Raw genomic sequence first — 22,690 nt, 5'->3', positions numbered from 1 at the left:
TTCCCTATTGCCATGATCCACTATAGCCTTTCTTTCCTTTGTTTTAGAATTTTTCTGCTCTTTCAGATCAAACAGAAATGCAGTGGGCTTCTTATTTCATGCCTGGAAATACCAGGACTGATTAGTCAGGACCAGAGGTCCACATGAGTCATGTCACCAGAAAGTTCATTTTGTAGCAGGACGGTAGTGACAAGCACCTCTAATCCCAGCAGACAAGCAGATCTCTGAGTTCAAGGCCAGCCTGGTCTGCAAAGCAGATTCAGGACAGCCAGAGTTACACAGAGAAACTGTTTAGAAACACTAAATAAATGAATAAAACAATAAAATTCACTTTTTCTGTGCTGACCATTACGGGTCAGGCCATTATGAATATTGTTTTGTCTGTGTTGCCCATTGCCACAACTATGACCACCTTGACTTTAGCAAATCAGTGTTGCCACCTGGCCCCTACTACCTCGGGACCCAATTAAACCCATTGTATTCAATTCATCCCACTGAGCAGCAGCATCTCCAACCTTAAGGTCTGTACCAAGGAAAAGGGTAATAAAACCTGTGTGAGCTCTGTGGCAGGATCCCCCGTTTCTATGAGCTTTGGGGTCTTCTCAGTACCACCAATGCGCTGCTGTGCCTGCAGATTGCCCGACCTGCCGTACCATCTGTTGGCTCATGCTAGTCACTTCCAGAACTACTCAGAGATGACAGGCAGGTATGTAGCCCAGGAGAGAGGATCCCAGGGCAGCATGCATGTCACAGAGTGTTATTTTAAGATGGGTTACAGGTTTCTCTGTGCAACAGCTCTGGCTGTCCTGGAACTCGCTCTGTAGACCAGGCTGGCCTCAGACTCACAGAGATCCGCCTGCCTCTGCCTCCCAAGTGTTGGGATTAAAGGCGTGCGCCACCACCGCCTGGTAACAAAACTCTTCAAATGTACTGATAACCCCTTTCACCATTTTGCATCTTATGGGATTCGCGAAAGGCACTGGTAGAGGATTAGGTTTTACACAGCCTACCCGCTGTCCTAGAGTTGCTGTGATGAAACACCATGACCAAAAAGCAAGTTGAGGAGGAAAGGGTTTATTCTTTCTTTTTTTTTTTTCTAAAGATATATTTATTTTATGTATGAGTGCTACCTGCATGTACACCTTTACACCAGAAGAGGGCATCAGATCCCACTAGAGACGTTTGTGAGCTGCCGTGCGGCTGCTGGGACAGGTGACCTGTGGTCACCTCTTTGCACACATGAGTTGTTGTTTCTTTTTACTCTTTGGCCTTTGGGGGGGGGGCACCACCCAGCTCCCAAATAAATCCACCCACAAATACTTATTACTTATGAATGGCCAGCCTTAGCTTGGTTTGTTTCTTGCCAACTTTTCTTAAATTATCCCGTCTACCTTTTGCTTCTGGACTTTTTCCTTTTCTCTTACTTCTGTATATCCTTTCTTTCCTTCTTTTTTTTTTTTTTTTTTTTTTTTTTTTGGTTTTTCGAGACAGGGTTTCCCTGTAGTTTCTAGAGCCTGTCCTGGAACTAGCTCTTGTAGACCAGGCTGGCCTCGAACTCAGAGATCCGCCTGCCTCTGCCTCCCGAGTGCTGGGATTAAAGGCGTGCGCCACCACCGCCCGGCTTTTCTTTCCTTCTTATTCTGTGTCTAGCCCCTTCTTTTCTCTCTCCTTTGTGCTTCTCCTATTCATTCTCTCTGCCTGCCAACCCCGCCTATCCTTTCTCCTGCCTTGCTGTTGACCGTTCAGCTCTTTATTAGACCAATCAGGTGTTTTAGACAGGCAAAGTAACACAGCCTCACAGAGTTAAACAAATGCATCATAAAAGAAGGCAACACAACTTTGCATCATTAAACAAATGTTCTACAGCACAAACAAATGTAACCCATCTTAAAATAACACTCTATGATTTACATGCTGCCCTGGGATCCTCTCTCCTGGGCTGCATACCCTCCTGTCAGCTCTGAGTAGTTCTGGAAGTGACTAGCATGAGCCAACAGATGGTACGGCAGGCACAGCAGCACATTGGTGGCACTGAGAAGACCCCAAAGCTCATAGAAACGGGGGATCCTGCCACGGAGCTCACACAGACCACACGTGCACCACACACAGGATGCATTTGCATCCCACACATCCTGTCTTTTGATACGGGCTGCGACCCACAAAGTTTTCTTCTGCAAAATTAGGAATGAACACAACTGCCCCTGGTCTCAGTCATGGCCACATGGCACAGTCGGTCAGCTCCCCTCCCCTGACTGTGTTCCACATTGAAGCTTTCACCTAGCAGACAAGTTATGTCTGCACGTGAGGGAGGAAAGGAAGATGAGTTCTCATGATACCTAAGCCACCAATGTCTATGAGAGAGGGCAGACATGAGGAGAGGCCATGCACAGGGCCGGGTTCTAGGGTTAGTATGTGGCTGTGTCTGAGCAGTCACTGGCCAGATCTGGCTCCAGGAACAAGATAGGGCCCCTATGTAGGAGCATCAGAGAGCTCAAGGTTAAAAAGTAAACAAGCCAGGTGACAAGCACAGAGGCACCGCTACTGCTGAAGACACTCTGGCCACCCAGGGATCTGGGGCCAGTACCCTCTTCCCACGCTCACAAGCAACTGAACATATGAGGCATCTCTCGAGCCTCATCCCTGGGGCAGACACAGACCAGGGCCAGAGGGACACCTGAGGGTAACTGTAGAGACACCCTCCCTCTGGAGTAGGATGGACTTCCAGAAGTCACAGAAGATGGATGTGCACAGAGTATCTGAGAACACTCCTGGCGGTAAAAGGAGCAACCTTAACATTACAGCAGGAAAGGGGCCCTGTAATTCCCAGAGCGGGCTCCAGATTACTGCGTCAGGGTGTGGCCACACATCACTCCTCTCGTGACAGCAGCAGGTGAGACCCATGGCTGGCTGGGTGCTATCATGCAGGCAAGTGCTGCAGCTGCCCACTCTGCCCTAGTCCTGGAGCAGCTCCACAGGCACCTTTATAAACAGCCCAGCTGGAAACAAGGATGTCTCACCTGTCCACCTCACCACAGGATGTCATGTGGTCCATTCCTATTCATATGGCTCCACACATGACCTCACCTGCATGCCCTATGCTGCCCTGGTCACAACACAGCTGCTAGGCACTATATCTTCAGGGAGAGACCTTGCCAACGGACCCCACCCAGGCTCAGTGGCTGGGTGTCAGGGGAGGTGCAAAACACAGAAACATCCTCCCTGCTCCCCAAATTGCACGGCTTTTAGTTGAGCAATACTGCCCATTTGGGAAGATTATCTTAGTTGATGCTCTTGTCTGCCATTTCCCTGGGTGGGAGTTTTGGGATTAGTACCCTGACATAACCTGCTGCCTGGCCCCACAAAGAGCAAGCATATGGAGTAGCAGTTGCTGCTCTGCTGGGGATAGTGACTCCAGTCCAGTTCCAGGCAGACACGGCAGTGTCAGAGAGATCCAGTTGGTGCCACCACTGGGTGTGGGTTTTGCCATTGCAACCTCCAATGCCTACTCCTGCCCTCACATTAGGTAGACTCTCTCTCTCTCTCTCTCTCTCTCTCTCTCTCTCTCTCTCTCTCTCTCTCTCTCTCTCTCTCATCTCACAATGTAGCTTATGCTGGCCTTGAGCTTCAGGTGATTGTGCCTCAGTCTCCCAAGTGCCAGACTGCACACAGGTACTGCCCTGCCCAAGAGTTGTTAGCATAGAGAACCCCATGTCTTCAGCAGGCCTTTCTCTGAAGCGGGATCCTCAGTTTACCATAATTACCATGGCGTCCACGACTTCAGTCAGTCCACTTAAGAGGTATGCGTCCCACGACAGGGCATGCGGTCTGCGCCCATAAGCTACTGTTAGCTGTCTACAGAGGTGGAATTGGATAAGAGCTGCCCAGGTGTGTCTTCCTTCGAATAACGTTACCCCCTTTCCTCTTCTGTGTCAATATGTGTGGTATGTATGCACACACATATGTATTTAGGAGAGTGTGTGTGTGTGTGTGTGTGTGTGTGTGTGTGTGCGTGCACATGCATGTGTGTGCATATTTGTATGGAGACCCAAGGTTGACATTGGGAGTCTCCTCAATGGCTCTCCGATAGTTCATTGAGGCAGGGTCTCTCAACTGAATCCAGAATTTAATTCACCAATACAACTAGCCTGACTAGCGAGCTTGCTCCCAGGGATGCTTTGTGTTTTAGTTACTGTTCTATCACTGTGAAGAGACACCATGACCAAAACAGCTCTTATTTTAAAAAAAAAAAAAAAAAAAAAAAAAAGGCAAAAAGGCTGTTGGGCTGTTGACCACCCCTGGTTTTGCTTATATTTTCAGAGGGTTAGTCCATGATCATCATGGCAGGAAGTAGACAGACATAGTGCTGGAGCAGGCAGTAGCTGAGAGCTTTATATCCTGATCTACAGACGGGGTCGGGGGGGGGGGGGGGGCCCTGGATGTTTCAAAAGGCCACTCCTAGTGACATACCTTCTCCAAGGCCACACCTTCTAATGCTTTCCAAACAGTTCATCAACTGGAAACTGAGCATGCAAATATGAATCTCTGAGGGTCATTCTTATTCAAACCACCACACTTTGTCTCTGCCTTATAGCACGGGAGTTACTGAACAGCTACTACGCCCACCTGGCGTATGTGGGGACTGGGGATCCAAACGGCCACCCTCACAAGGTGAGAGTTTGAATCACTGCCATCTCTTCGACATAACATTGCTTCTTGCAGTTGTCTAGATTATTTTTGAAACCCATGTCTAAACTTTCTAAGATGCTATAAAAAGCCATCCCGTCTGCTAAGAACTGTTTAACACGAAAGAGCATTTTCCCGGTCCCTGTGCTGCCACCTGGGACCTGCAGGGATAGGAACAAAGTCAACTCAAAGGCCGAAAAGCCTGGCCCTGGCTCAGCTTCTGTCACCATGGCCCCAGAAAAGGGGCTTCACGGATCCTCATCGCCTGCAGGGTCACAGGTCACATGCTCAGTCTTCTCAGGCTCAACTACCAGTCGACAGAGAGAATGGCCAACTTGAGTCCTTTCTCTTTGGCTCAGGCACAGCCCTGACCTTGGTACTTTTATTTCTGAGGGAATCAAACCAGCTGGGGTAAGGGTCTGTCCTCCACATGGAGCCTCCAAAATGCTTCCCTATCCAGTCTACTCACCACCCCCACCACCACCGCCACTACCACCCCTGGAGAGTTAAGGATAAAGCTATCGGCTCAGCTCTGGCTACTCCAGAGTCATCACAATAGGCTCCAGATGTGGCTGGGCCAGGACAAGGTGGCCTATTAGCTATCTCAGCTCCTATTAGGAGCTCTCTAGCCTGGGGAGGCCATTTCTAGGCCAGTGGAAGGAACCCTGTGTGTGCTCGCCCAACGGCCCAGTTAATGCCCTAATTTCATAAGGGAGCCCAAGGGATAGCTGTTCACACTTGAGGGTGACCATATTCTTTCCTGTCAGACTTTTTTTTTTTTGAGGGGGGATGGATTTGTTCTTTTGAGACAGAGATTTTCACTATAGAGCCCTGGTTGGCCTGAAATTCACTATCTAAACCACAAAGCCCTCAAAGTGAGAGATCCTCCTGCCTCCTAAGTACTGGGAGTGAAGGTCTGTGCCACGACACCCAGCATCTTTCACAAAACTTTGTAGCATGTCACTATTGTGACTTAGCATCAAAACCCCGCCAGGCTGCTTCCTAGCTGAAAGAACCGGGCTGGACATTTACTGTGGGACCTAAGGAGTCATAGGGTCCCTGTTGAAGCCCAGACAAGTTCAGAACAGAGAGTGTCTGATTTTTTTTGTTGGTTTTAAAAGATTTATTTATTTATTTATTTATTATATAGACAGTGTTCTGCCTGCAGGCCAGAAGAGGGCATCACATTACAGATGATTGTGAGTCACCACGTGGTTGCTGGGAATTGAACTCAGGACCTCTGGAAGAGCAGTCAGTGCTCTTAACCTCTGAGCCATCTCTCCAGGCCCTTTGTTTTTTTATGGTAGGTTTTGATTTTTGTTTGCTTGTTTGGTTTTTTAAAGACAGGGTTTCTCCGTGTAGTATTGGCTGTCCTGGAACTCACTCTGTAGACCACACTGGCCTTGAACTCAAGAGATCCGCCCGCCTCTGCCTCCTGGGTGCTGGGATTAAAGGTGTGCGTCTGACTTGATTGTTGTTTTTAAGACAGAATCTCACTATGTGACTTTGGCGACCTAGAACTCACTCTATAGAGCAGGCTGGCCTAGAACTCACAGAGATCCTCCTACCTCTGCCTCCCAAATGCTTGGATTAAAGGACCCACCACACCTGGCTAACAGATGGTATCTTGAGGCCTCCCAATTCTGGCCCAAGACCTGACTACCTCTAGGACCTGTGGTTGCTCCAGGACTCCTGCTGACCTTGATCATCCCCTAGCTAACTTCCTTGTGTCCAATAAATTGCATAAAGCCAGAGTCCAGAGCCATAGGACTGGTTAGGAGACACTAAAGCAGGTTGGGCACACTGCCTATTGTCCTCAGCAACAGGAAGTCCCCCAAGACCTGGGACTCACCTGAGGGTTCAGATGGTCCCATTGGATCCCAGTCAGAAACATTACCTCATCCCAGTGAATATAAGCACCCTGGAGCCTTCTGGGGGTCACCTTGTCCTGCAGCCTCTGGAGTAGCTAGGTTAGTCCCCTTCTCCCCATTGTCACCGTGCTCTCTGGTGGCTCTCCTAGACTCTCTAATGCCACAAGGAGACACCCACAGTAGCCTAGATGTAAGGGTGTTCACCCAGTTACGGGGCACACAAAAGGTCTGGGGAGGGAGGATACACACAGGCCCCAGGGGCGATCACTGCCCTCAACCCTACCAGGAAGAGCCACCATCTGCCCTGAAGCCTGGCACCATTAGCCTCAAGCTCCCCAGCCCCCAAATCCATGATAAGAAATCTCTGCTCTCTAGCGTGCCCCAGTTCCAGAGATGCCTCCTAATGCACATCAGGATGAGGCAAGCACGGTGACCCCCCATTTCACTGATCATGCCAGGAAAGCATGCTGCGCGACCGATGGCCCTGGGAGTCCAAGGGACAGGGACCTTGCCTCGCCTTTGATCATACCTGCAGGGTTCCAGGCCATCTCCTAGGCAGTGGGGGCTCCTGACTGTTTCAGTTCTTTTAACCCTGACCTATCTTCTTGTCCAGTTAAGCCGTTCAACAGACCTCCAGCCCGCGGAGGACCCAGAGTATTTGGCAAAGTCCTAGCCCTGCCTCCCAGGACAGCTTTCCAGAGCTCCAGCCTGGTCTGCCCCTCCCCCGGGGGCTGTTGTTGCTGCCTGGGGTCCCCTGTCCAGGTTGCAGCCTGCAGCATTCGTCATGTGAAGGGCCCCAGGGTAGAGTTGCCCCAAGAGCTTGTGAAGTTTAACTACAAGAGCGACAATGGGAAGTGAGCTGGAAAGGGAGGAGCTGCCCTGGGAAGTTGAAGGCAGGGCTAGACCACTGCCGCCCCATTACAGTCTCTGAGGAGTAGGGAGCTGGCTGATGGGCACAGAACCCAAAGTCCTGTGGCTAAGGAAGTACTCTTCCCCCCAGGGGTCCCAAAGGCCATCCGGCATCAGCTAAGAAACTGGCCTACCCACCTCCGAAAGCACCAGGCTCTGCAGAACCATGGTGGGTTATGGCATAGGGGTCTCAAGTGTGGAGGGTCACTCGCATCCAGTTCTGAGCAGATTAAAGGGTTCTGAGGTTATTGCCTGGGAATGGGAGAAGGTACCAAGAAGGTGGTCATGCTATGGAGGCCTGAGCCCCTGCCAGGGACTCTGCAGGACGGTTCCTAGCCTAAGTAGACAACACTGAAGGTCACCTGCACCCAGTGGGCTGCAAAGACCACGGTGGAGAAGTGATCTGCCCCCTCTCCACTCTTCCCAGCTAGCTGGTAGCATAGGAGGGCCCTGACCAAAGAAGCCTCGTTGGGAGGGGCATATTTTTGCTCTTTAGGGCCCCAGTCCAAGAACCCAGCCAAGTGGACAGTCAGCACAGTACTATCTGACCCAGGAAGGACTGGACTAACTACACTGCTCTATGTCCCACCCCAGGAGAGACCTGCAGAGGCAGTAGGAGCAGCTCAGGGAGCTCTTGGGGTCAGCCCAGCCCGGTGAAGGCGGTACTAAGGCCCCAGGTGGCAAGAGTGGGCGGGGCGCTTGCCTGGGCTCCCCTGGCTCGGACAGCCCAGCCTCACTCCACTCATCCCTCGGCCCTTGTCATCTCTGCATTTGCTGTCTCCTTCAAAAGTAAGTCCAATGAACAGAACCCTCACATTCGGGGGAAAACAGACCCCAGAACTCTAGGACTTGACCAGGTGGGTTCTCCTAAGCTAATCCTAACTCCTGGGACTAGGACAACTGCCTCCGGGCCTCAGGGGCTGGGCGGCCGACAGATCAAGTCCAGCGGCGCAGGAGCGATTGCTGCGCGGCGGGGGCGCGTCTGTCCTGCGCCGTGCGCGCCGCCCGCAGTGCCCGTGTGCGCCGCCGTGCGCCTGGCCGGGGGCGTCTCGGGGTGCACCGGCGGCCGGGCTCCGGCGGCGGCAGCAGCGCAGGTAGGGCCAGTGGTGGGTCATGCCCCCAGCCCAGGTGCTCCCATTTGTGAAGGACCCGCAGCTGGTCCTCCGCCCACGTGGCTGTCGGCGTGTGTGGCGCGGGAGAACCTGGCAGGGTGGGGCACTGTAACTTGGGGTCTCTGGGAAAGGTACTCCGCAGGCGGCCGCACACACCGGAGATACTAGCCCATCCAACCTCTCACCCATCCCTTGCGAGCCCTCCTGAGACCCCTTTAGGATGGGCAACTCTAGAGGCAGCACCTTCGCCGGGTGCTAGACTCTCCTGAGCCAAGGCCGGCTCAGCTGCAGTATCCCGGGATAGAGGCTTTGCCCGGAAGTGCCCGGCAAGCGGTGCCAGACCCCTCTCAAGGTCGAGAAAGCTGTGATTGTCGGGAGAATCAGGGACTTGGTCTCCAGGAGTGCACCGAGACAGGGAGGGGTAAAGGGAGGCCCATTGTTGTGCCCAAACAGACGGTTCTCCCCAGTCAGGTCGGGAGACTGGGTGACTGCCGACTGTGCGGGGAAACAGTGGTCTCAGGAGGCTGCCCACCTCCCAAGTCCTGGGCTTGCTCAGGGGCCTGTATCCCCGGACCTTCTGCACACACCCCACCCTACATGCAAATTGCAGCCAAATCCTCCCAGCCCCGCGATTAACTTGGCCTCTTTACCCATGCAAAGCAGGCACCCAGGAGGGTCGGGCAGCACCCTGCCTCCCAGGGCCCTCAGCCCACTCTTACACTCCACTCAGGGTCTAAGTTAGAAGTGGGACCAGACGAGGATGGGGGTGAGGGCTGCTCTGGATACTCGGGAGTCCATCTTGCAGTCTCCCTGGGCAGGGATGAGGCTGTCCTACAAATCCAGGGCTGGGCCTTGTCGGGCTCATTTTCTCTGCCAAGAACGGAAAGTTTGCTCTCCAGCTAATCAGTCCCACTGGGTAGAGGAGGCCCGGGGGCCTCGTTACTAGGTCCCTGTGGCACCGTCCAGGCCCTGTTCCCCAACATCATCGCTGCAGACCTCAGGAAGGGCCAGTGGGTGGTACCATCCAATGGGCAGTAGTCCCTGGGAGCAGGCAGAATCTGCGTCCTGGGGCTGGGGCTGCAGACCCAGCTCCTTTGCTTCTTCTCTTGTCCACCAGCCTCAGGCTGGCTACCTCCGACGCCCCCGACGCTATGGAGGAGTGGGATGTGCCCCAGATGAAGAAGGAGGTGGAGAGCCTCAAGTACCAACTGGCCTTCAAGAGGGAGATGTCCTCCAAGACGATCCCCGAGTGAGTGCCCGTGCTGTGTGTCATTTGCCTGCTCTGCCACTGCCCCTTGTGTTAAGCAGAACCTCACACCCCAGTGGGCAGGTGCCATGGGAATGACCAACATTCACTGAAACTCCCTGCTCACAGGCTTCTCAAGTGGATCGAGGATGGGATCCCCAAGGACCCCTTCCTGAACCCTGACCTGATGAAGAACAACCCTTGGGTAGAGAAGGCCAAGTGTACCATCCTATGAGCCTGACCCACACTCTGTAAGGCGTGACTTTATAAATAGACTTCTCCAGGTGTCTCTGCTTTCGTACATTCCCTGTGGGAGTCCGTGCGATCTGATGTCCTGGGGCAGTAGGGGCTACAGCAGGTCTCTGATGTACAGGCTGCGCCGCACAGCATTGGAGACACCCTCGTTGAACCGGAACCACACCTCACTCCTGCCCACTGCCACACCCATGCGCCACTCGTCTGTGTCCTTCTCTGGGGCCTCAGCCTCTGCAGGGACCAAAGGGTTGCACCTCAGCAGACCCCGGCCAATGTCACCACCCCCCTTCCTTCTGTGACCCATACACACCTCTGCTTGGGACTGCCACTCTCCTGATGACCACACGTCCAAAGAAGTCCCTCTCAGGCTAGTAGAGAAGAGAGGCCACCAGATTGGTAGGTGGGCAGTTGGGCACACCCAGGCCTTTCCCATCGGAGAGGAGACTTCAATGCCTTAGAGCAAGGCTTGCAACTAGGAGCTCCTTTCCTAACCCACCAACCACTTTCTGGGAGCAACAGGTAGGTCCCAGCAAGCCCCACCCTCCATTCATCATTTTGGCCCAGCCCTACTCTCCACACCTGCTCCTGCAGGACAGCTTTCTTCATGATGTGTTCCAGCCGCTGCTCATGGTTACGTGGGGCGGGCTGCCTCATCCCTTTATCCCCACTGTCCGTCTGCAGACCCTGATCCGCCTGAAGGGAAGGGTGACGAGAGCCGGCTGGTCAAGGCCAAACCACTGATAGTACGTGCTGTCCCAGCACCAGGAGGCGAGCTTACCTGGGGGCCACCTCTAGCACAGGCCAAAGCCTCTGCCCTCCGCATCTTCTCCATTTCAATCTCTCGGGCAATAAGCTGCTTAGCCTGGTAGGTGAGGGGCTTGCGGGCAGGCAGCTCAGGAAAGCGGCAGACCTCCTCTACATTCCTGACCAGGTGGGTGAGACAACATACAGGGTACCAATCAGCAGTGCCAGGGTCCACCTATTACACCAACCCCACAAACCAAGTTCAAGAGCTAGGGTGCAAGTCAGTAGGGCCAGGGTCTGCCTGTTGCACCAACCCTGCAAACCAAGTTCAAGACACTACTACATCCTAACCCCTGGCAGCTGGGCACTGACTACTTTAAGCCTCAGTTCCCCCAGCTACAAGTGGGGTGACACAGAACATGCCCAGTGCTGCAGGAAGTAAGGAAGGCAGGGAGACTGGGGCTTCACTGGAACCTCAGGATGCTCAGGTTGCTGCTGCTGTGCCTCACTCTGCCCTTTGGAGCCCTGAGGGGTGGCAGACACAAAGATACTGTGCACCTTTGGGTGGACAGAGGTCACATGACCCCTACACTGAAATTTGGATCTCAGAACTGTGTCCATGGGAATGACTTGGGGCGGTGCACAGTGCCAGCCACATCTGTGTCAAACCTCAACTGCAACCAACAACCACTTAGACACTTCACCAAGACCACACTGGCTTTGGCATCCACGTTGCAGGTCCCCTCGGGTTGTGTTCCCCCTGCCCCAGGCACCGGGGCACTCACGGTTCCAGCCTGTAGATGTACTGCCCATCAGGTGTGCGCTCCTGGTGGTAGGTGAGACTGTAGGCGAGCATGGTACACACAAGGCTGGCCAGCTGCTGCTTCTCACGGGCACTGTATAGCTGTGTGCTCACCTAGGGTCAAGCAGGCAGAGATAAGGCAACTGAGAGATGCCAGGAGCCACATCAACCAGACTCCGTCCTTTCTGCCAAATCTGACACTCACAGGGCGCAGCTTGGGTGCGAGGACATCCAGGAGCAGACAGAGGGTATCTAGAACCAGGGCCTGAGGTGTGGCCCTGCTACGGGTGACCGGTGCCATCCCTGACACCAGTGTCTGGATCTGGTTCTTTGTCTGGCTCATCCGGGTCTGGGCCTAGGACAGAAGTGAGCTGGGGCCAGGTGAGCAGAAACTCCCGGGGTCAGACCCTAATTATAAACGCAGGTCACACACACCTCCTGCTGGCTGCTGGGGAAAGTGATGCGTGGCACATGGCTGGAGGCAAAGAGCACGTGGAAGGCCGCGGGCAGGAAGGGCAGGTAGCGCAGCAGCTGGAAGCTCTGGCCGTGGTGGGCAGCCTGCTCCAGCAGGTCATCGAAAGCCAGCCAGTCAAGGGCACAGCACACAGTGCCTAGGCTGGAGTCCCGAAGCCGAAGGCGTAGAAAGTTGTCAAATAGGCCCTAAGAGGAGTGAGAGGCCATGACCCTCTGCAGGAGCGGGTAGGCCCAGAGCCTCTGGCCCCCTCATCTCCCACAGTGACGAGCTCAGCCTCAGGATCCTCTCTAGCTCCTGCTCTGTGAAGTCCAAGGTGTAGGATTAGCTGACTATCCAGAGAAGGATCTACTTGTCTAAAGAAGACCCTGAGGCAAGGGGAGAGCAGCCCACCCACTTGGTCCAGTCCACAGCCCCTCCCTGACACGGCAGAAAGCTACATCCTCAGAATCGAGGGCACAGCAGCTCCAGCTGGGCCCGTCTGAGTCCAGTTCCCACTGGCCACATCACATAGCCACTCCAAACTGCAGATTTCCAAATTGTCGGTGGATTCCCAACTACTAATCCAAAGCTGCTTAGATTTGAAAGCAGCTTAAGCCAAGCTTCTGGGGAGTAATGGAGGCTATGTCATCTGCTCAAGTCCAAACCTCTCCCTACCTGCTTTCCACCCCATGTGCACCCTCCACCTAGAATTTAAGTGTCTCTAAGCCCCCAGACCCCAATATGTACCTTGCAGAGATCTCTAAATGGTTCCCAGTCACTGGTCCAAAACTCATCCTTAGATGCCTAAGCTCTCTGCCTTCTGTCACCTCCAAATGTATTCCTTCAGTTCCCCTCCTGGGTCTGAGAGTGACCCCTGTCCTTGATCCTACCAATCCCTTGGATGCCTGCCACTCATCCACCCACAACCCTTACTTTGGAACAAACCCAGGGCATCTTCTGTTAGTACCAGGATCGTAAGAGCTGGGGTGAGCATCAGTACCTGGACAACCTTCTCATGCTCCCCTGCAGAGGTGGTCACACGGAGGATATGGTAGAAGCGCTGGGAGGCCAAGGTCAGGGAGCCCTTGTCCCCATCACCGAGCAGGAGAGCATGGGTGGGTAGGATCAGGTCCTGGCCCATGAGTCGCCTGCAAGTAGAGGGTGCTGAGGTTGGGACCAAGCCCAGCTGAGAGCAAAGATGTCACCAGCCATCCTCACCACATCCTGTATGTTCAGAAGGAAGCCTTGGATGGCCTGCCATATAGCACCCTGAAGGAACAAGAATCTCTAAACAGAGCCATCTAGGAGCAAAAGACTGACTGACTAAAGGAAGGTTAAGGAAGGTCACCCTCTGGGCCACAGATTTAGGAGGCAACTCCCCTTAGGCCCCCAACCCAAGTCAGGTCCCTACCCACAGGACACAAATGGGACCAAACAGTTGTCCCTAGAGCCCTGGCAGCATCAGGTGGCATCTTGGCTCTAGACACCAAGAGCATCCAGAACAAGGCTGGCCCACTCATACCTCTTAGACTACCTACCTTTGAGCCCTGGGCAACTGGAAGACCTCTTGCCACACAGAGAATAGCCCTTTGCGCTGGTCCTTCAGGCCGACGTGGGTGGTCTGGACGTCCCTCACGCTCAGCTCCCGCTGGCCCCTCCCATATAGAAACTGGACAAAGGGTGGAGTAAGCAGCAGCCATCCCATGCCACCCGGCCGCACCCAAGCCACATCCCCACCTGCAGGGTGTTGATACAGGCACGGATGTCGTTGTCAGTCTTCTCGCAGAGGGCAGCTAGGGCACCTGGGTCAGATCGCATGCCATGTTGCAGGGAGATCTAGAGGTGGGGTGAGCACTAGAGTGTCTACCACTGCTGAGAGGACCCATACCCATCCTAGCACAGAGCCAACCCTGTGGCTAGAGCCCGAGTCCCTGGACACAGGAAAACGGTCCTGTGCTGGGGCAGCCAGGGAGTGCAGCACAGTTCCTCCGGTAGGCCTGGATCACAACCCAACAGCCCAACGCCACAGCCGAGGTGAGAACAGGGTGCTCAGGGGGAAAAAACACGGAAAGGGAGCTCAGGGGAGAGCATGCATCTCGCCCTGGAAGCCATCCTCCTCCCTGCCCTGCTGACCTCCTGGAGCCGCTGCACCAGCCTGGAGGGCAGAGTTGGCGGAACGTGGAGCAGGAAAGCCTGCTGTTTCAGCTGCCTCAAGGAAGGAGCAAACCTGTATAGGACAGGACCTGCAGTTGCCATCCCAGGGACAGGCCCAGGGGCTAAGCCGGAGATCCTTCTGCCCAAGCAGGCCCAGTCCCACGCTGCACTCACTGGTCATTGCAGATGCAGATGATAGGCCTCGTTAGGAGGCCCCTCTCGGCCCTGCGCCGCTGGCCCACTGCAGACCCAGCTGGGCCTCCTTGCTCTGCCTCCTGGGGACCCTTGCGATTCAAGATACTCAAGAGAACATTGATGGCGGCCTTCAGGAGGGCACAGAAGAGGTCAGTGAGTCAAAGCCCCAGTGTACCCAGCCTGCCTTCCCACCCACCCACCTAAGTATCAGGGAGGCCTACCGTGGAGGCCCCGTCGATTTCATCAATAACCAGACAGTTGGGCCTCCCACCCGCACCCAGCACCGACTCCATTTGCGTGGCTGCTTCAATGCGGGTACGGAAAGCCTCAGGACTACGGTCATCACTGGAACAGCAAGGCCAAGACGAGAGTTACAGGGAGCAGCCAGCATCCTAGCAGGATGTTAGGAGGCTCCCACTGGATGTAGCTACCACAAACTTTAATAAGCCCTGCAGGACATATCCCAACCCCAGCCTACACATCCAAGACCCTAGCTCTACCCACCAGTCAGGGTTTCCGAGCTGCACCAAAGGCTCAGCCTCACGGAAGCCCCACCCATGGGTCTCCTCCACTCACCTCGCGTTCATCTCAACCACGCAATACCCTGCATGCCGTGCAACCACATGCGCCAGTGTGGTCTTCCCTAGGCCTGGAGGGCCACACAACAGTGCCACCTACAGTCAATTAAAGGACAGACTTCTGATCCCTGAGCCTCCCAGGAGCCCCGGCCAGTAGCCAGGGACTAGAAACAAGGCTGATCACTGCTACCACACTCCAGCCAGCCATCAAAGAGCATGCCCAAGGTCCTCAGAGTCAGAGAAAACCCTGAGGAAGCTAGTTATGTGGGGACTTGACAGGAACGCCAGACCCATCCTGTGAGCCTAGGCCCCTGCCCCACTGTCCGTCGTTCTATTGGTGAGGCTGACTTTATCTAAACCCTTAGGAAAATGAATTCAATCTCAAATTCGCAATATTGGCACTTGATGCCAATCCTGATGTTATCATACCAACAGATTCTAGAAGAGTTAAAGATGCCTCATGGACACCCCCCCCCAAACACTATTGCAATAGCACTGGCTACCCCACCCCAGAGGACAAAGCACCAAGCTCAGCTATGTTCACACAGGTCGAGGTAGGGCTCACCTTCTGCCGGGGCCTCCGGCTCGGGTCCAGCTCAGCTTCTAGCATCTCTTCCAGCACCTGCTCATGGCTTTTCCACTTGCTGGGGGCTGTGGCCTCCTTCCCAGCCCGGGTTGGCTCTATACTGGGCCTGGCCTTTCGGGAAGGTCTCTCATGGCCGAACACCACAAGGTCCCATAGCTTCAGCCACTTGAGGAGGCAGCGGTTGGTGAACTGTTAGGAAGGAAGTCTAAGGGCAGGGCCCAGCCAAGTCCACATTTTCAACACAGACAGGGACACTGAGGCTCAGAAAGCCCAGGCTCACTAAGGCCTCCATCTCTTAGACCTGGCCACCTCTGGAACCTCATGCTCGCCACAGGACAAGCTGGCACCAATTGCTGAGGGTGAGCAAAAGGGCAGATTAGGACAGCAGTTCTCAACCTGTGGGTCATGACCCCTTTGGGGGGGGGTCAAACAACCCTCCCATAGGAGTCGCCCAAGACCATTAGAAAACACAAATATTTACATTATGATTCATAAAAGTAGCAAAATTATAGTTATAAAGTAGCAGCAAAAATAATTTTATGGTTGGGGTCACCACAACATGAAAGACTGTATAAAAGGGTCACAGCATTAGGAAGGCTGACAGCCACAGGGCTAGGACACCTAGACCTCTAACAAAGCCCACAGCAGGTCACAGTCAACTGGCAATAAACCAGGTATGTGTTGACTCGGTTTCCCCACTTACCACTCAGGGTCCCCACATCATCCTTAGCACCCAGTGGCCCTTCCTTCACGCTGAGAAGGCAAGCTAGTCACACTTAGGTAAGAAGAAGAGCTCACGTCATCACTGAGCAGCTCCGTGTAGTGCCGGGGTGCAAACTCATCCACCCAGAGGCAGTGCTGAGTCGTGTCCTGGCCGGGGGCTGGCTCCTCCTCAGAGGTCCCCTCAAGTATAGCCTCCTCCCTTTCAGACCTGAGGCTGCAGAGAATCAAGTCCCAATTCACTACACAGTGGTCACAGTGACCATGTCCACCATACGTGCCAAAAGGTCAGTCCAAGAATAAACAGGGGTTCCTGGAGTGGGGAGCACGCAAGTCACCTATGTAGAGTGTCTGAGAGCTGTTGGGCCTCCTCAAGCAGTTGCTGCCGTCGCTGTACAAACAGGACAGGCTGGGGTCAGGACAAGTCCAGCCAGCACCTGTACTCAGCTCACACCCTCCCCACACTCCGCTGAACTCACCTTGCTGTCTACTTGCTCTTTCAGGGAAGTGAAGGGGACACCCAGCAGGTCCAGCTGGCCACGGCCTCGCCACCGGACATCCAGAAGAGGGTCCTGGGCGAGACAGATCTGTCATCTCTGTCACCCTCCGAGGTCATGGTGGCCCCCATAATGCCCCTCCCGACAAAGATGGACAGAGAAAAAAAACGCAAAACCATGCCTCATCAGAGAGGTGACACCTCACTCAGAGGGGACAGATCCAAGAGAGGTCAGCTGTAAGGTGGGGGAAGGGGAAAAGAAGAACAGAAAGCTAACAGCTGAGGTACAAGGTGGCACTCTAAGGCTACATACCCCCAAATTAGCACTGCTGTTCCCAACATTGGACTACCTGGGTGTGCCTATTTCTAACAATTCAGACAGGTGAAACTGGCATCGGGACCTGCTGAAAGCCCATTGGCAACACAAAGGAATCAATGCCATGGCTAGCCCATGCTGTGGTCACCCACCTGTACCCCAGTGCCTGTGAGGTCAGCCCGAAGCACCAAAAAGGCCCGCTCTCCACCTGTGGACGTCACATTGATGTAATCCTCTAAGACAGGGGGACGTCTCAGGACAGGGTTGCGGGGACTTGGCAAAGCCTGAACAGCGCATGTGTCAGCACTAGCATCTGAGGGCCTAGGAGGGACAAGCGTCTCTAGTCACCCTCAATGGGGTGCCGGGACCCACACTCATCCCTCTGTCCCCTCATAGGCTTCCACTCCCAGAGCCTCATCCAGGGACAAGCGGCTTTCCGAGGTAGAAATTACATGCCCTCAAACAACACACCCAGCATCCAACATCTCAGGGAACACCTCAGGACTCGGTGGGGGGGTGATGTCATCTGGAGGGGAATCAGGGTACAGTAGCTCCTCCGTATCTGGCTCAAAGTTCAGCCTCTTCACCACCTCCAGCCTGGGCCGTTTGCTCATGGGGCCTGCAGAGACAGAGGCAGGAAAAGAAGGCAGAGAAGAGAAAGCGGGTCCTCAGCATCCCCCGACTCCGAGTGCCCTGTACCCAACTGGACATACTGGAGGGCCCAGGCTGGTCCCTACGAACATTCTTTCTCGTATTGTGACAGTCAGTTCCAGGAGCCCTTACAGGGCAGGGACGCGGGACAGTGTCCCCACCACCGATGGCCTCTTCAAACGTCAATGGGCGGCGGCTCGCTGGAGTCTGGAGGTTCCCAGAGGGCGCCAGGTCCTGTGTCCCTGTTGAGACAGAGGTTCAAAGGAGCCGCATACTGCAAGAAGTGAACTCCCAGCCACTGCCTAACCCATCGACGCAGCTCTCCACGATTGCAGCAGGATGCAGTCGCGCGACCTGGCCGAGACCCAAGACCCGCACCCACCTTCCAACTCCGCCAGCACTTCGAGCTCGGCCGCGAACTGGTTGTGGAAGTCATCCTCCACACCGTACAGATCTTCCTCGTAGTCTTCCATGGCCTCAGCTCACACAGCTAGCCCGTCCTTAGAACTTCCCGCGCCACTGCCACTGCGCGCCACTCCCCACGAACCTCCAGTACCCGCCAATCAACAGCTGGCGTTCTCAGAGGCGCCCACTATTGGCCAACGGGGCAGGGCGGGTCTTCGCACGCAAAGGGCGGGAGGAGAGGAATAAAAAGTTCAGTGGTTGAAGCTGAGGGCCAAGAATGTTTTTTATTGGTCCGTACAGCCATCCGTCCGTGCGGGAGGCAGGGAAATAGGTGGGGCTAAGAAGGTGCGTGCGCAGACCGTCCGGGCGGGGCCTCTCCATCCTTCAGTGGGCGGAGTTCCGTGCCAGGAATGCCATTGGCCAGTATGGCCATCCATCAGTAGGTGGAGTGGGCGGGGTGAGGGCAGGGCTGCGCTCCAGCCAGGCCAAGTCCTGGTTCCTATTGTAGGGAAGCCGGATTGGATTCAGGGCTGAGAAGTGGCATTCTGCCCCTGGATCCTTTTTCAGGTAAGTTTTAAAGGGTCCGCTTGTGGTCACAGGTTGCTGGGAGTCAAGTTAGGGACCGCCTGCAGTCCTGGGTGGTCCAGGGCCAATCAGGATGCAGCAGTCCCTGTCCCCTTCCTTGCCTACTCAGGGAAAGTTCATAACCTAGTGTGTTGGGGTGAACTGGACAACCAGGCTGTCAATTCAGATTTGGGTCAGGGAGAACTCCCTCACCCTGAGTCCAGGACAAGTCAGAATCGCCTGACCTTGTTCAGACTCCGATTCCCGAGGTGACACCCCTGACTTGGAAGGCTTAAGGGTTCCAGTAAGTGTGCACAGTGCTTGAGGTCCAGGTCAGGCACCCTCCTACCTCAGGTTCACTCCCACCTGCTTGCAGCCCCACCATGGAGCCTGGCAGCATAGAAAATCTGTCCATCGCGTACCAGAGCAGCGACTTCCTGGTGGTGAACAAGCACTGGGATCTGCGCATTGATAGCAAGACCTGGCGGGAGACCCTTACCCTACAGAAGCAGCTACGGCACCACTTCCCAGAGCTGGCTGACCCTGACACCTGCTATGGGTTCAGGTACACAGCCAACACAGAGAACCCCACTGCAGCATCCTTCCAAAGGTTTCTGGGACACTGGACACTGCCACAAAAGTGCTAGCCAGAACACGACAGGGTCCAGCCACTGCTGCCCCTCTGCCCCTTCCCAGGTTCTGCCACCAGCTGGACTTCTCCACCAGTGGGGCGCTTTGCGTGGCCCTAAATAAAGCAGCTGCAGGCAGCGCTTATAAATGCTTCAAGGAGCGGCGAGTCACCAAAGCCTACCTGGCACTGGTAAGTCCTAGCTAGTTCTTAGGATGCAGTATGGGGACTCAAGGCTCCTAACCTACACCAGCAGCTTCCTGTGGCCCTGTGAACTATATGTGATGTCCTTGCTTGGCAGGTCCGGGGCCATATCCAGGAAAGCCAGGTGACAATCAGCTATGCCATTGGCAGGAACAGTACGGAGGGGCGGACCCACACCATGTGCATCGAGGGCACACACGGTACAATGGTTGGGATGGGGGCACGGGCGTGTCTCCAGCCTGAACCCTGTGTGGATGGCAACAGCTGGACAAGTGTGGTTGGAGCTGACTCAAGCTTGGGGCTGGCCCCGCTGACCACCGTGTTTGCCTTTGCATCCAGGTTGCGAAAACCCTAAGCCAAGTCTCACAGAGCTGGTAGTGCTGGAACATGGGCTGTATGCTGGTGACCCTGTGTCCAAAGTGCTGCTGAAGCCACTCACAGGTGTGTCCAGGGTGGGGAGGGAGGGCAGGATCTGGCCATACCAGAAAGGATCTTGTGGCCGGCCTGGGTTTATACCAGGTGTGTGGGCAGAGCCAATCAGCAAGATCCTTGCTGGCATGTGCATGTACCCTGACGGTTTAACCGAGCTCACTAGCTAGACCAAGTGTCTCCATGACTGTGCCCCCACCAATGGCTCCCCAGCCCAGTCTCTTGTCCTGAGTCCCAACATCTAACTGGTAGCAAGGGATGTGATGGATTCTGTACCGAGGGCTGTCCCACCCAGGCTGTCCCACCCTGCCCTACCCTTCTTGGTGGTACAGATCTACAGGCTACTCATGAGATTCTTTATTTCCTGTTTTCAAAACAGGTTGTCTCTGTGTCATTTTAGCTGTCCTGGAACTTACTTCATAGACCAGGGTGGCCTTGAACTCACAGAGATCCGCCTGCCTCTGCCTCCCCCGTGCTGGGATTAAAGGCATATGCCACCATTGCCTGTTAGGAGATTCTTTCTTTAAAAAAGAAGATGGGAGCTGGGTGATGGTGGCGCACACCTTTAATCCCAGCATGGGGGAGGCAGAGGCAGGCGGATCTCTGTGAATTCAAGGCCAGCCTGGTCTACAAGAGCTAGTTCCAGGACAGGCTCCAAAGCTACAGAAAAACCCCGTCTCGGGGGGGAAAAAAAAAGATGGAGTAAACAAGGTGTGGTATATGCACGGAATTCCAGCACTCTGTAGATAGAGGCAGAAAGATCAGAAGTTCATGGCCATCCTTGGCTACATATAGAGTTCAAGACCAGCCTGGGCTACGTGAGACTTGGTCTCAAGAAAAAAAGGGGGGACAGGGAGATGGCTCAGCGGGTAAAGGTGCCTGCCCCACCAAGCCTGAAAACCTGAGTTTGGTCCCCAGGCCAACATGGTGGAAGGAGAGAAGAGGCTCTTAGAAGTTGTCTTCCTCATTTGTACACTGTAGCATGCAACCACATGCAGACACCCACCCACAGACTCACACACACACACACACACACACACACACACACACACACACACAGTTAAAATGTACTTCAAAAAATTTAGGCAGAGAAAGAAAAGAGTTGGGGTACAGTTTAGCTGTAGAATGTTTCCCTAGCAGGAACAACCCCAGCACTGCAGAACAAAAACACAAGGGGCTGCCACGCTACTCTAAAGCCACCCCAGAGAACTTGCTGGATACTGTGAGAGAGGGGTAGGGAATGTGATAAAGAACGGTTCATCCCAGCCTGACCTCCCGTCCCCTGACCCCACAGGCCGGACTCACCAGCTTCGCGTACACTGTAGTGCCCTTGGCCACCCTATCGTGGGTGACCTAACTTACGGACAGGCTGAGGACCAGGAGGACCAACCTTTCCGCATGATGCTGCACGCCTTTTACCTGCGCATCCCCACGCAGGCTGAGCGCGTGGAGGCCTGTACACCTGACCCCTTCGTGCCCGCCCTTGATGCCTGCTGGAGTCCTCATACCTGCATTCAGCCCCTTGAACAGCTCATCCAAGCTCTACAGACTGACCCTGACCCCAACCCTATGGATGGAGTGCAGAGGCCCTGCAGCCCCTCCACCCCGCTGTCCAGGCCAGGTCGGCCCCCTCCTGAGACGGAGGCACAGCGAGCATCGTGCCTGCAGTGGCTGTCAGAGTGGACACTAGAGCCAGACGACTGAGGGCCTCCGGGCGTTGGGGGTTGAGAACTGCTAGACTCGGCTGCTAGGAGGCCGTGATTGCTAGAGGACAGGGCACTCAGTCTGTGGGACAGATGTCCAGTAGACAAGTCTTTCTCTCAGCATTCTTCCAGGGAATTTCCTCCTGGAACAGCTTACTGCCTCCTAAGCTTTACCCCAGGCTTGCCCAAGCCCTTAGCCAGGAGGGGCAAAGCCAGGATCCTCCTGGGCCCCACCCCTCCAGGATGGTGCCTGAGGAGGGCTATCCTGGCATTAGCCTAGCTGGAGTTGGTCACGTGCAGCCCCTATCTTGCCTCCTGCTGCCTGCCACTGTCATGTGCCTTTGCTGCTCTCTGCCAGGGCCTCATCTCCTCTGCCTGCATCCAGCATTTGGCCCCAATGCATGGGAGTGTGTTGGGGCATCTACAGAGGCATTCTCCATGCATGCCCATCTCTCCAAGCCTGGCGTGGATGCTGCTTCTGCTCCATGGGCTCCTGACTGGAGCTTCTGCCGTATCACCACCCGCCTGGCTTCTACACAGCCGTAGTGTGTCAGTGTCTGCCTTTGGGTCCTTTCCCGGGAGCCTTTGGGGCCTCGCCCATCCACCACAACATGGCTGCAGCACCCTACTCGCTGCAGCTAGGGTCTAGGTTAAGAATAAATGTTCAGTGATCAACCCTGAGAGTGTATCTGATATGGGGTACCCTAGACCCTTACTGAATCTAGCAGATCTCTATCCCATGACCGCTTAGCGACCCACTGTAGACCTTAAGGGCATGGATGCTGCCCTTCCTCACCCCATAGGCAATGAGAAGCCTGTAGCTTGGGGGTTCTTAGTAAGTACCAGAAGTTGGGTCATATACCCAGTCCCCAGAAGGCCCTTCCCAGTTAAAAGCATTATTATATATGACAACTTTGAACCAGGGTCCATAGAAGAGTCACTGTCCATGTTGGCCTATAGCCTAAGTGTCCAGAGTCCCAGTGCT

General features: G+C 54.7%; 3 protein-coding genes across 5 annotated transcripts; 2 read left to right on the top strand and 1 right to left on the bottom strand.

The window, feature by feature from the left end:
* The first annotated feature begins 9,726 nt into the window (after nucleotides 1-9,726).
* Nucleotides 9,727-10,056, top strand: Gng13 (G protein subunit gamma 13). The gene is made up of 2 exons (XM_038327885.1): nucleotides 9,727-9,824; nucleotides 9,951-10,056. Exons 1-2 carry the CDS (start codon nucleotides 9,727-9,729, stop codon nucleotides 10,054-10,056), a joined length of 204 nt encoding a protein of 67 aa, XP_038183813.1.
* Chtf18 (chromosome transmission fidelity factor 18) lies at nucleotides 10,054-18,285 on the bottom strand. 2 transcript variants are annotated; one of them, XM_038327883.1, is made up of 22 exons: nucleotides 18,155-18,285; nucleotides 17,835-18,014; nucleotides 17,593-17,740; nucleotides 17,274-17,442; nucleotides 16,789-16,881; nucleotides 16,648-16,700; nucleotides 16,388-16,526; nucleotides 15,569-15,778; nucleotides 15,002-15,099; nucleotides 14,647-14,770; nucleotides 14,405-14,553; nucleotides 14,210-14,303; nucleotides 13,814-13,912; nucleotides 13,615-13,745; nucleotides 13,077-13,224; nucleotides 12,058-12,282; nucleotides 11,828-11,977; nucleotides 11,606-11,736; nucleotides 10,855-10,999; nucleotides 10,656-10,769; nucleotides 10,387-10,444; nucleotides 10,054-10,307 (listed from the first exon to the last, which is right to left on the bottom strand). In XM_038327883.1, exons 1-22 carry the CDS (start codon nucleotides 18,243-18,245, stop codon nucleotides 10,171-10,173), a joined length of 2,886 nt encoding a protein of 961 aa, XP_038183811.1. In that variant the 5' UTR covers nucleotides 18,246-18,285; the 3' UTR covers nucleotides 10,054-10,170. The 2 variants fall into 2 exon arrangements, with proteins under 2 accessions (XP_038183811.1, XP_038183812.1); XM_038327884.1 differs by lacking the exon at nucleotides 18,155-18,285 and having other exon boundaries at nucleotides 17,863-17,991.
* A 349-nt stretch (nucleotides 18,286-18,634) lies between these two features.
* On the top strand, nucleotides 18,635-22,386 carry Rpusd1 (RNA pseudouridine synthase domain containing 1). 2 transcript variants are annotated; one of them, XM_038327434.1, is made up of 6 exons: nucleotides 18,635-18,744; nucleotides 19,118-19,306; nucleotides 19,438-19,561; nucleotides 19,671-19,773; nucleotides 19,913-20,014; nucleotides 21,297-22,386. In XM_038327434.1, the coding sequence occupies exons 2-6, from the start codon at nucleotides 19,125-19,127 to the stop codon at nucleotides 21,704-21,706; spliced, it is 921 nt and encodes a 306-aa protein (XP_038183362.1). In that variant the 5' UTR covers nucleotides 18,635-18,744; nucleotides 19,118-19,124; the 3' UTR covers nucleotides 21,707-22,386. The 2 variants fall into 2 exon arrangements, with proteins under 2 accessions (XP_038183362.1, XP_038183363.1); XM_038327435.1 differs by lacking the exon at nucleotides 19,118-19,306 and having other exon boundaries at nucleotides 18,653-18,744.
* Nucleotides 22,387-22,690: the final 304 nt, after the last annotated feature.

Source organism: Arvicola amphibius, chromosome 4, assembly GCF_903992535.2.
Source record: "Arvicola amphibius chromosome 4, mArvAmp1.2, whole genome shotgun sequence".
In the NCBI taxonomy this organism is placed as follows: Eukaryota; Metazoa; Chordata; class Mammalia; order Rodentia; family Cricetidae; genus Arvicola; species Arvicola amphibius.
Note: the sequence above shows the minus strand (reverse complement) of the source record. Positions and strands in the feature narration are given on the sequence as shown.